General features: G+C 35.7%; 1 protein-coding gene across 1 annotated transcript in view; it reads left to right on the forward strand.

Moving 5' to 3' along the window:
* Window positions 1-13419, forward strand: part of COL19A1 (collagen type XIX alpha 1 chain) — a 407957-nt gene that overhangs the window by 295980 nt on the left and 98558 nt on the right. The window contains exons 17-19 of the mRNA XM_074237299.1: window positions 977-1021; window positions 10467-10529; window positions 11675-11719. Coding sequence (XP_074093400.1) covers window positions 977-1021; window positions 10467-10529; window positions 11675-11719 — 153 coding nt within the window. The remainder of the gene's footprint in view (window positions 1-976; window positions 1022-10466; window positions 10530-11674; window positions 11720-13419) is intronic.

Raw genomic sequence — 13419 nt, forward strand, 5'->3', positions numbered from 1 at the left:
CCGAAGTTGGTGATGAGGTAGAAGCAGAGAAACTTCTAACCACAAATGACCCCTTTAATTTGTCTTGATCCAGAGTCCTTTCAACAAATTTTCTATGAGCCTGAATAACTCCTATTTCAATCAACTTTAGGTGGCATGTGGTGGGATCCTCATTTATCTAGGGAGTATTTGGAACACCCAATAAATCATCTCAGTGACATTACATCATGATTCTGAGACAAGGAAAAGGGAAAAGGAAACTGCATTTATTAATCACCTACTAAGTGATTATAATACTAAGCTAGACACTGTGCTAAGTCCTTTACAAATATCTCATTTGATCTCATTTGATCTCATTTGATCCTCACAAAAACCCTCAGATTATTCCAGAGTGTTAAATAATTTCCCTGCAGGCTGATCTAAAGCACCCATTTAGTTTGGTCTGATTTCTAGTCCACTCTTGCTTCTAAAATTCATTTTAAATGCACCTTTGGAATAAGATTGGTAACTATTTCAGAGGTCCTCTAGTTCACAAGTGGAACATTAATAGTGATGGGTTCCACATAGTTGTTTCATTATGTCATTTTAATAAAAGTGGATCAGTACTTGATGGCACAATTTTATTTTTGGATATTTAAAAATTACATTTCAAAGAAAATAGCAATTAAAATATTTGAAATCCCATAACTATTCTAATAATTGTGTTGTTAAACTGTTTCTTTTGCTTACAGCAGCAAGTATAACAATGAAAATCTGTCAGGAGAGCTCAAATATAGCTCCTGTTCTTGATGGATGGAATTAGTTTTAGACTTTAAATATTTCTGTGGTCACTCAAAAATAGCTCATTTGATCTCCAGAATTATAGGTGGTGCAGTGGATAGAGCATTGACTCTGGATTCAGGAAGACCAGAGTTTATCTGACCTCAGATTGACATTAAAAATAATGATGAATGCATAAAAAATTAAGAAATTTCTTTTTTTTATTATTTCAATTTAGGGAAACCTGGGTGAGAATGGAGCGAGTATTCCTAAAGGAGAAAAGGTAAATGGAATTTGAATTTTTTTAAAAAATAATTGAGCTTTTTTTGTCAAGTTACACTTTTTATGTCTCAGAGAATGACTGCATTTTTAACAGTTGAGTCTAAGCACTTGGGGTGGTTATCCAGGTTTGCTGTTTGAAACACCTGCCTGCTAGCTATGTGACAATTTGAGGATTAGCCATAAGGGCACTTTTCAGTAAAGATTATTGAAGAACAGCATTTGGCAATGGTATGAAGAATGAATCAAGGGGAAATAGTTATAACATGGTGAATGGTTTTAAGCTCTAAGTTCTGTTTTATAGTTGGATATTTCTTCAGTTTGTATATGTGAAAAAAAATTCCAAACATTTTGTGGCAGTATTTATCAGATGGTCCCTCTATTTAAAAAAAAATGACATTTAAGCACTCAAACATAAACCTTTATACTTTATTTTTATGGGTTTATCACAGAAAGGAATGACTTACATAATAATGCCTGGCTTCTCTCAGAAGTGAATTATCTTACAACTAAACTTCATGACTTTCTCTTGTGTTCTCATTTTCTGATTTCTAAACTCATTTATGAATGACTGTGTAATCCCTAAAGCTGGCTGTTTCACTTTTATGATTACCAGGACTTCCCCCATTTCGAGCCTCTCCTTTATCTTCAAGTGTGCTTTAGAAACTGTGGTAAGAGGGCAGAACCAAAATGGTGACAGAAGAAGAGCCTCTCCTAGGTGCTCTCTCTCCAAAATATTTCAAAAATCTTAAAATTGTGACTCTAACTAAATTTTCGAGAGAGAAAACCCACAGAAAGATCAAAAAATAGAAAAGCTCTGTTCTATGGGGTTAGAGGGGTGGCCCACCAGAGTAAAGGAACTTCAGCTTCCCAGGAACAGCCCCAGGGTGCCTGGGAGCCATGGCTCCCAGGAGCAGAAGCGATTTCCTGACCTTCACCCTAGGGAGCACCAAGCACAAGTTGGAAAATCAGCAGGGAGACCTCTGCCAGAGGGAGTGCAAAGCCCAGGCCCTCAGCGCCTGTGGAGTCACCCAGCAGGAGCCTCCAGTAAGCCATGCCCAAAGTACTCAGCCCACCAAAAGGTAAGGTAGTGGAGGGAGACTTCCAAGTTCTGTCCTCTTTTCCTGGAACAGGACTCTGACCACATTCAGATCCTGATCACAGTCAAGGCCCACTGTAGAGCAGAGACACCCTCCTTCAGGCCCATGGCAGAGGGGTGCACTTGTGGTCATTCACAGACCAGGAGAGCAGTCAGAGCCTCACACACTGAGGTCCTTGTGGGGGGTTGTCCCAGTAAAACTCAAAAGCTCAGGAAGCACCCCAAAACCAGCACAGGCTGGGGAAATGAGTAAACAGAAAAAAAAAAAGAAACTGGACCATTGACAATTACTTTGTCTATGATCCCATAAAGGATCAAAATATTCAATTTGAAGATGAGAAAGTCCAAGCCTCTGCATCTAAAGACTCCAAGAAATATAGAAGTTGGGCTCAGGCTATGATAGAGCTCAAAAAGAATTTTGAAAATCAAGTAAGGAAGATAGAAGAAAAATTGGGGAAAGAAATGAAAGAGATGTAGGAAAAATGTGAAAATGAAATCAGCAGTTTAGTTAAGGCTGAAGAAAAATAACATGTTAAAAACCAGCTTAGGTCAAATGGGTCAAAACAGTCCAAAAAGTTATTGAGGAGAATAATGCTTTAAAAAGCAGAAATGGCCAGATGGAAAAGGAGATAAGAAAGCTCTCTGAGGAAAACAAATCCTTCAGATGTAGAATGGAGCTAAAGGAAGCTGGTGACTTTGTGAGAAATCAAGACACAATAGATCGACACCGAAAGAATGAAAAATTAAAAGAAAATGTGAAATATCTCATTGAAAAAACAACTGATCTGGAAAACAGATTCAGGAAAGATAATTTAAAAATTATTGGGATACCTGAAAGTCATGATCAGAAAAAGAGCCTTGACCCCATTTTTAAAGAATTCCTACAGGAAAAATTACCCCAATATCTTAGAAGAAGAGGGTAAAATAGAAATTGAGAGAATCCAACAATCTCCCCTGGAAAGGATCCAAAAGAAAACCCAGGAGTATTATAGCCAAGTTTCAGAACTCCCAAGTCAAGGAGAAAATATTAAAAACAGCCAGAAGGACTCAATTCAGTTATCATGGAGCTGCAATCAGGATCACACAGGACTTAGAAGCAACTACATTAAGGGTTCATAGGGCTTGGAATATAATATTCCAGAAGGCAAAAGAACTTGGAATGCAACCAAGAATCAACTACCCAGCAAAACTAAACATCCTCTTCCAGGGGAAAAGATGAACTTTCAATGAACCAAGGGAATTTCAAATGTTCCTGTTGAAATGACCAGAGCTGAACAGAAAGTTTGACCTTCGAGTACAGGACTCGGGTGAAGCATAGAGAGTGGATGAGAAGGGTAAATTGTGAGGGACTTAATGATGATGAACTGCATATATTCCTGCATGCATAAAAAAATGATACTGATAATACTCATATGAACCTTCTCATTTAATAGAGCAGGTAGAAGGATCAAGCACAGGTGAGAGTTGAATTTGAAGATATATATTATAAAAATGGATTCAATGGCTAAAAGGGAAATGTACTGGGAGTAAGAGAAAGGAGAAGAGGAATAGGCTAAGATATTTCATATAAAAGATTTTTTTTGCAATAATATGGAAGGGGGGAAAGTGAGGGGGAATGAGGGAACCTTCACTCTCATCAGAAATGTCTCAGAGAAGAAACAGCATACACACTCAATAGGGTGTAGACATCTAGAGAAAAAAGGAGAGAAGGGGACAGGGAGAAGGGGGGGATGTGGGTGATAGAGGATAGGGTAGATCATAGGAGAGAATGGTCAGATATAACACATTTTCTTTTTTTACTTTTTGCAAGGTGCTATGATTAGGTGACCTGTCTGGAACCATAGGGCTAGGTGGTTGCTGGGTCTCTTGGGTGGAATGTGGGCTTGTGGCCTCTTAGCCCCAGGGCCGGTGCTCAGTCTGCTGGGCCACAGCTACCCTACAGCACATTTTAGAAGAGGGACAGAGTGAAAGGAGAGAGAAAATATAATAGATGGTAGTGGGGAGGAATGGATGGAGGGAATTACAATGAGCAACAGCAACTGGAAAAATTGGAAGTAACTTCTGTGATGGACTTATGATAAAGAATGTGATCCACCCAAGACAGAGCTGATGATACCAGAACACAGACTGATACACATTTTTTTCTCTTTCTTTTACTTTATTTCACATGAGGTTTTGTATTTTTGTGGGGGGGGGGGGTTTAATATGTTTACTCTTAAACAAGAATATTTTAGTAATATGTAAATAAAATAAAGAAAAACAGTTCAAAAAAAAAGAAAGAAACTGTGGTAACCTTCAATTAAAAAGTGACTATAATTGCATTTCCTTAACTACTTACAGCAACATACATTAAACCTCTACCTAGAGATGAGATGATTTAAAAAATCCTATACGATATATAATAATAAAGTCTCTGTGATGCTTTCATTCATCTACTAAGAATTCTCTTGATTTAGGGCAGAACATTTTGATGTGAATCTTGAAAATATAACTTGTATGTCTTATAGACCAGTCCATTAAAAAGTGTACCTCTCCAATGCAGAAAATACTGTCAAAGTGCCAATTTAGTGGGAATGGAGAACAGCAGGAAGTCTAATTTTATGTCCTTTATGCTTTGTGTAGATTGTCCATTGAGAATGAAGTTTCCTCCAGGGAAAATCTTTTGACATTCTCGAAAAGAAATCAAAGGATTTGACTTGTTCATATAGAATCTTAATTCTAGAAAATATATCAGTGTTTACCAATTAGTTATTGTAAAGACAGAGGCAGATATATATATATATATATATATATATATATATATATATATATATATATATATCTTAAAAAGCCATTCCTTATCCCATCAATCCCATTCCTTATGCCCCAGGACAACTGAGCCAAAAAAAATAAAACCCTTTAAAAAGGATCTAAATAGTGTTTTATTTCTTGGGGGGAGGGGAAGGTAACTACCTTGTGTTTTGCCAGAACATTTTTATCCATCAGGAAATCTATGTTACTTAGAAACATTTAAAATCACACAGTGATGAGGACTGATTCTGTGGAACAGGTGTATCAAGCCCTGAAGTACTTAACTGTTGCTCAAATCTCCTGTCTCAGAATCTTAAATGAAATAGAATTAGAGAGAATCAGTTCCATTCTGAAAAAAGAATCAGCCTAGAGGAGAAAGAAGAGACCTTGAGACAATGTGTGATACACATGAAGCAATAGCAATTGGAATGTGTAACTGAAGAGTAGAAAACTGTGAAAATAAGGTAATTGACCAAAAAACATGAATATTAGACACAAATAATAAAAATATATAAAAATAAAATCAGTATATAAACATCATAGTATCAATTTTGAAAAAATGCTTGCTCATGTTTCCATTCTATATTCTAAATATTTAAAATTCTAGATTCTAGATCCTTAAAATATTCTTTCAACAATACAAACTGAAACCTGCCCATGCCTTCATAAGAACAGTCCATGTCTATAGATATAGACATATCTATGTAGATGTTTGTCTATATCTCTACATATATATATATATATATACAATTAATGACTATATAAATCTTCTAAAGAGTCTACCTAATGCATAGAAGACTCTTCTTATAGAGTTTGCAAAGAATTCTCTAGATATGCAAATACATATCTTGGGTTGAGATGTTTATCTTTTATCTCTCACTGTCAATTCATGAACATCCTACTTTTTCAGTTGTGCAACTCAAGTATTCTTTGGTAATACACTACATTATATCTACCATGTTTTAAATCCATTGCCCTTTGGATCACCCATAATTTTGATTTTTTTTTTGATAATTACAATTTCCTGATTTCAAGCAGATCTCTTTATAAAAACATTAGTTTAAAAAGTGACTTGGAAATATTGAAAGGACTTTATCCAGTTTGATTCTGGGCCCAGATCATTTGTCCATTTGAAGTACCTGCCTAAATTATATATGTATTAATTCAACTGACTGCCTATTCAACTGCAAAATTTTATTAGATACACCTTCATCACCTATTTGTTTTTTTCTCTTGAATATTGTTAGCCCAATATTTTTTGAGACATCAGGGATCTCATCAGACTCCAGCCAGTATTCTGATGCTCAATATAGTCAACCAGAGATTGTTGTTCAGTCATTTCAGTCACATCCAACTTTTTGAAACCCCCTTTTGGGATTTTCTTGGTAGCAATACTGGACTGGTTTACCATTTCCTTAACCAACTCATTTTACAGATGAGGAAACTGAGGCAAATAAGATTTTGCCTCTTTCCCAGAGTCACACAATTTTTAAGTGTCTAAAGCCAGATTTGAACTCAAAAGTTGAGTTTTCCTGACTCCAGACATGGTGCTCTATCAACTATAACAAATAACTACTCCTACAGTAATAAGCACATTGCTATCACAAATAGAAGTTTTTAGGGGATCAATCCTTTTCCATTTGGACTCTCCATAGTATACGAAATAGTATCCTAGGAAGAATATTTGCAAAGGTATATTTGTAAACTTTTAAGCAGTTAAAAATATGAGTTATTACTATTAAGACTCCATGTACTAAAGTGCCACAGGGCATGTCATTTCATAAGGGATGGTGAGCTCTCAAGATGAAATCCTGAACATTCAAAAAGAATTCCCTTGAAGTGGAAAAGAGATATTTGTCTCAAGAGACAGATGTGGCTGCCTGGGGGACTCACTTAGATTCTAAAGTAGACATATATAGATGATGAAAGCAATAGCAGATGACAGAGGATAAATATAAATAATAATCGCTAATATACACTCACACACATCTCACTTATTATTTACCAGTTCATGGTACTGGTCCATGGGTCCTATGAGAATGGTGTCAGGAATAATAATGCCTAGAATTGATCCAGAGCCAAATATGTTCAACAAAGATAAAGACTACAAAAGTGCTGGCGGGGGGGGGGGGCAGAGATCTCTTATAGGCTGTCCAATATAAGTAGTAGGAAAATAGAAAGAAATTACCTAGTTTCCCTTGATGACTTTAAGTAATTTGCCCCAGATCATCTATATTTTGTAAACTATGAGCAATTGAGTCTGATGCTGATTCCTGAAAAAACAATCTAAAAAGAAATTTTTAGAAATATAGTGCTTTCTCATAAATCTGGAGTAACCACTATTTTGATAATTACTTTCATCCACATCCCTAGTATTTGTTTATAGTTTTCAAAAATAATGCATTTACCTGCAAAACAATGTTATATAGGGGTGGCTAGGAGGTGCAGTGGATAGAGCACCGTCCCTGGAGTCAGGAGTACCTGAGTTTAAATCCAGCCTCAGACACTTAAAAATTACCTAGCTTTGTGGCCTTGGGAAAGCCACTTAACTGCATTGCCTTGCAAAAAAACAAAACACAAACACAAAAAAAAACACAAAACAATGTTATAATGACATATAGTAAATTTTCTGAATTATCAAGAACTAAATTTGCAGTCAGAGTACCTGATTTTTGAACTTTACTCACCTAACTCATGGCTTCTACTTACTAATAGTATGACCTTGGTCAAATCATCTCACTTCTCAGGGCCTCAATTTCTTCATTTATCAAACAAGAGGGTTGTACTAAATTGTTTTAGGGTTTCTTCCTTTTCTAAAATTTTAGATTTTAGTATGTATGGAGAAGTTAAATGACCTTATAAAGTTATACTGTTGAGTAGGGGCAGCTAGATAGCTCAATGGATCAAGTGCTGGGCCTAGAGTCAGGAAGACCTGGGTTCAAATGTGGATTCAGACACTTAGTAACTGTGTGCTGGGTAAGTCAGTTAAACTCTGTTTGCCTTAAGCCTACTGGAGAAGAAATGGCAAACTTCTCCAGCATCATTTCTCAAGGCATAGCTGAACAACTGAACAGCAGCCAAGTAGAAGCATCTCCTTGACTCATAGACCATTGATATCTCCATTAGGCCATGCCAAATGGTTTCTAAATTTTATAAACCGGAAAATATATAATACCAGTAGCAGCTAGTGACAGGCTGAACTTGCAATCGTACCCTAAGCTAGAAAGCCTATTGTGCATGTTTGAACAACTCACTACCCCATCTCCTTGTGTGAACAAAGTTTCACGATTAGCTCACTGCCGTTTGGAAACCCAGCTTTCCATTTCTAAGCAACTCACTCCATTCTTCTGTTATCAGGATATGAATTTCTTAATATATACAAAATATGACAATTTCTAGCAGGCAGGGAAAATAGAAAATCTCATTTTTTGATTTCTTACATCCTGCTCTTTTTACCAGTTAATGATATTTTTTAAAGGGAGAGTCTTCAGATTTGGACTCTTTGCTAGTCTTGTATAGTCTCATTCTGGAATCCCAGCTTTACCCATAGGTAAAGTGAACTCTAAGCCCCAGGGTTTGGTATGAACCAATGATTTTACCTCTATAAAAAGGAACACCCTTATCTCCTCTCTTATTAAGGAACAAAATAAATGTTTAGAACAGAAGTTACTGTCTCGCAGTCTCAGAAGGAAGCAGTGCGTGTGGAGTGAGTAAAAGATCCAATATAGAGTCTATTATTTCTAGAAAAAAGGGAAAAACTAAAAAACGTTTTCAGTCTCCATCTCATTCCAAGCTGGATCAGTGATACAGGATTCATCCTGGACATAGTTTACACAGGAAACATCCTCAGACCCTGGTTGAGAATTGATAGCCTCTACTTGCAGTCTCCATCTTCTACTTTCCAGTTTCCTATACTTGTGTCTCTCACAGCAAGGTGACTGCTTCTTCCTCTTTCTCTCTGCTTACTTGACTTCCTATGTCCTAGCAAAGGAGATAGGAGGAAAAGGATTGATTCAATGACACACTGGACCGCCTCCAGTTTAATACTTGAAACCTCATGGGAACTTATGAGCTACCAAGAAAGACTCTACACCAACAGGCAGCCCCTATCACTTTGCTCAATTTACAAGCCCTCTTGAAGAGTTCTAAAAGAAAAATCAAAATCACTTTGAAGTTTGGCAAACAGTTTGAAGCCAATGAGTGACCAATACCTAACCCAGCTGAAGCAATAATAGGTAACATTTTCATGGATGGCTTCAAAATAGATTTTCTATGTTAAGGTAAATCCTGTCCATTGAGCAGTTTCAACACTATCACCTAATAGGAACATTCAGAAAAGGTAAAACAGAAATTACAGAATTTCACAGGATTAGAAAATCTAGTTCAACTCTTTCATTTTATAACTGGGGTTGATAATGTCTCCTTTTTTAAGGCCTTAGAAGAGGTGAAAATATGAGGAAAACAGCAATAATATGAGAAAACAACAAAATAATCTATTACTTTGCAAAGGGATCTTGAATTTTAAGGAATTAGCCCTATAAAGTTTCATTGACCAATAATTCAGTTAACTATGGATCTTAATGAATGCCAACAGGAAGCAAGGGTGGTAGGGTGTGTCTGAAATCTAATTTATAATCTATTTCCTTTTATAAGTAAAATCTCTAAGTTTGTACTTTCTTAGACATGATCTTATAAAGCTTTGTTCCTTTTTAAAAATCACTCTTTAGAAAATTCTTTAATGATAGCATCTTGAGATTCTCTGAAGTTACTGCCTTCAGCAAGAATGTCCTCTTTGTCTACTCCCAAGAGTAATGTCAATGCTAAGAATAACTTAACCTCATTTTCATTCATATGACCACATGCTTCCAGAAAGGAAAAAAATATGATGAAATGTCTGAAACTGAATTCTGGATAATTGTGTTTTAGTTAATCAACATGACATATTTTGGATCACTAAACTAATGTGCCTTATCAACTACTATAAGATAAAACACTCTCCATTACTTTTCCCTCCTTACCCCTAAATAGATTTTTCCATCTAAATGTTTTTATTGCATTTTTAGACTGATTTTAGGTAATAGGAAGGAAATTGATGGATTTTTAAGAGACCTACTGGCAGTGAGAACCACCAACAAACACTTCATTGCCCAAAGCATTCAATTTGATATTCTCATTCTCCCCTTCCTGGGTGGTAACAGTTAAATGCTGTTGTTAAAAGGGAAAAGAGAAAAACAGAGGTGGTGAGGAGAAGTGGGTATTTGTAAAGAAGATCAAAAATGGACACAGATAATCAAGTTCATGCTATTACTACCTCATTAAATCTATCATGCACTTTTTAAACAAATTGTACATTGTAGAAGTTCTTGGTTTCAAATACAATCCTCCTTTTTGTTATTTGTATATTGAAATGCTTTTGTTTGTTGATTTTTTAGTCCGTAATTAAAAAGAAAAATTATCAAATGTAAAGAAAAACCGCTGCAATTTGAAGACATAAGAAGTCACCACAATTCTTGATTTATTTGATTTTTAAAATTATAACTTTCTTCTTATTTCTTTAAAGGGTGAAACTGGACAGCCTGGATTTCCAGGATCAGTTGGTCCTAAAGGACAAAAGGGAGAAATGGTAAGTATCTAAGACATGAGGACAGAGAGGAATCATTTAATTAGTATTTTTATTTTGCTGAATCTCTGTCAATTTTATGTTCCTTGATTGTACAACTTTAAAGAAGCATCATTTGACTAAAATAAATCAGAAAATAGGAACATAAATCACTCAATCAGTTAGCATTTATTAGGTAATTATTATAAGCAAGGCATTATGCCAGATGTTGAAGATAAAAATGAGACACTACTGGTCCTCATGGGACTTGGATTTTACAAGGGATTTAGATTTTACTATGGGTCTTAATATGGGACTTTTTACATGCAACCTGTTCACAGATAGTAAATTCTAGATAAATATGCAAAAATATAGTGATTAGGCAAGGAACTCCATAAATAAGGGAGGTGGCACTGTACTTAAACCTTGAAAGAACTTATTAGTTTCAAGGGACAAAGAAAAGGAGGGATATTATTCCAGTCATGAGGCACAACCAGAGCAAGGCAAGAAATGGGATACTGTATACAGAGAACCACAGCAAGAAGGCCAATTTGACTGAAGCATGAGAGTGTGTAAAAAGCAATATTATATAATAAACCTGGAAAGATTCTGGAGGCAGATTGTGAAAGGCTTTAACTCAACTGAGTTTTCATTTTAACCATCCTAAAAGCAATGGGGAGAGTGGGGAACCACTAAAGCTTCAAATTTTTAAGAACATCCAGGTTGTGACTCTAACTCCTCTTAAAAAACTGAAAAACTTTTCTGCCTAGTGAACTGTTCATTGGCCTCCCCTAGTGAGTTATTCATTCTGATTCTAAAGTCAAATCAGCAAGCATTTATTAAACTCCTAGATTGAACCAGGTCCTGCATTAAGTTCTGGAGGGAGGATAAAGGTGGTATCTCAAGTCTAATATGACCCTATCCAAACATTCTCCTGGTCAACTACATTTACAATTTAATTCTCTCTAGTAGAAAACAAACACTAGAACCTAATTTATATTCAGATGCAGCTGCACAAAGATTGCATAAGTCATAGTTTTAGGAAGTGACATTTTTTAGTTTCATCTTAGGCAAGAGAAAAATTAAGTCTCAATAAGTCTTTAAAATTTTTTCATCATTGATGAAATTAAATGGACTATGTCAATCATTTTTATTTCTTTTCTTCATAGGGTGAGCAAGGAAACATTGGCTTACAAGGAATAAAAGGTGACAAGGTACAAATGATAACTAAGAATAGTAATGAAAGTATTTTCATTATTTTCGCTAGTTTATTCCAGCATCTTCAGAAACCACATTAACACTTTTAAGTCATTTAAATTGAACTTCAGAATATTCCTATAATTAGATTTCATAGGACATTAGAGCTAAAAAGGAGCCTAGGTATCATAGTGCCATACTAGCTAGTGATTTCACAAAATGTCTGATATTTATAATGTACTCTTCTCAGAAACTACTGAGAAACTACAGAAATGCCCTTTGTTTTTCACCATTAATATTTTACAAATAATGATAAGTTAATAACATTTGTGTTACTCAATTGAGGATTCCAGATGTTTCCATTATACCTGATCTACAATTTAGTCCCAAATTTGAATTTGGGCCTGAAGTTGAGAAACCATGCCACACAATACACTACAATAAAGCTTACCTTAAAAAATCCTTTAAAGGAAGAAAATGTTTGGTTTCTAAATTAGACAGTGGTTCCTAGATCTAAACTAAATTTAAATAGGGTTTTATATTTGATCCTGAAGGTAAAAGGGTACCACTGGAGTATACTGAACAGGGAGAGAGGGTAGGTAACACAGTCAGACTTTACTAGAAAGATCAGTTTGTTCAGACAATGAAGAATGGACTGGAATGGAGAAATTCTTGTGGCAGAGAAATCAACCAGAAGGCTATTGAAGTGTCAGAATAGATAATGGAGCTTATAGGAGAGATGTTACAAAGGAAGAATTGATAAGAATCAACAACAGGTTAGATATAGTCAGATTGAGAGAGAGTAAGGAGGCAAGGATGATACCTCATCGTCTGGGTGGATGGGTAAATGAATCCCTCAGCATAATACAGAAGTTCAGAAGAGGCAAAGGTTTGAGGTGAAAACTAATTAGTTCAACTTTAGACATATTAATTTAAGATGTCTATGAAGCATCCAGTTATGGATGTCCAGAAGATGAGAAATAGAAGTCAGAGAGGCAGGAGGTCTAGACAAACAGATCTAAGAATCATCAGAACAGAAATGATAATTAAATCCATAAGAGCTAATGAGAGCACCAAGTGAAATAATTTTGAGGGAAAAGAGAAGAGGACCCACAGAATGGAGCTTTTGTGAACACCCACAGTTGGTAACCATGAATGAGATGAAGAACTAGCAAAGGAAACCAAGTGGTCAGACAGGTAGGAGGAGAGCTCTGAGAGAATAATTTCACTAACTCTCTTAAGAAAAAAGTAACCAGGGGAACAGAGTGATCTACCTTTTCACAGATCACAGGGGGGTCAAAATTTGACTATTAGAAAAAAATCATTGGTAACTTGGAAGGTTTCAGTTGAATGATGAGGTTGGAATCTACATAAAGAGAATTAAGATGAGAGTGAGAGAATGATGATGATGATGGATGATGATGATGATGATGGCCCCTTTTATTTTCAAAGAAGATGGTGTGACGCCAAGACTAGAAGTAGAAGCACTAACTGACTTCTCAAGGAGTTTTTCCCAAAGAAAAATAAAAAGGATGATAGCTAGTCATGATGGATAGTTCAAGTAAAGAGTTTTTGAGGATGAGGGAGAAATGGGCATATTTATAAGCAGGAAGAAGTAACTAATAGAAGTAGAAAAATTAAAGATGAGAATAATAGAGAAATCTGTGGGGGTAAGGTAGGATAGAATGGGATTACTTTTGCAAATAAAGAGGTTTGT

The sequence above is a fragment of the Macrotis lagotis genome, chromosome 5, assembly GCF_037893015.1.
Source record: "Macrotis lagotis isolate mMagLag1 chromosome 5, bilby.v1.9.chrom.fasta, whole genome shotgun sequence".
NCBI lineage: Eukaryota > Metazoa > Chordata > Mammalia > Peramelemorphia > Peramelidae > Macrotis > Macrotis lagotis.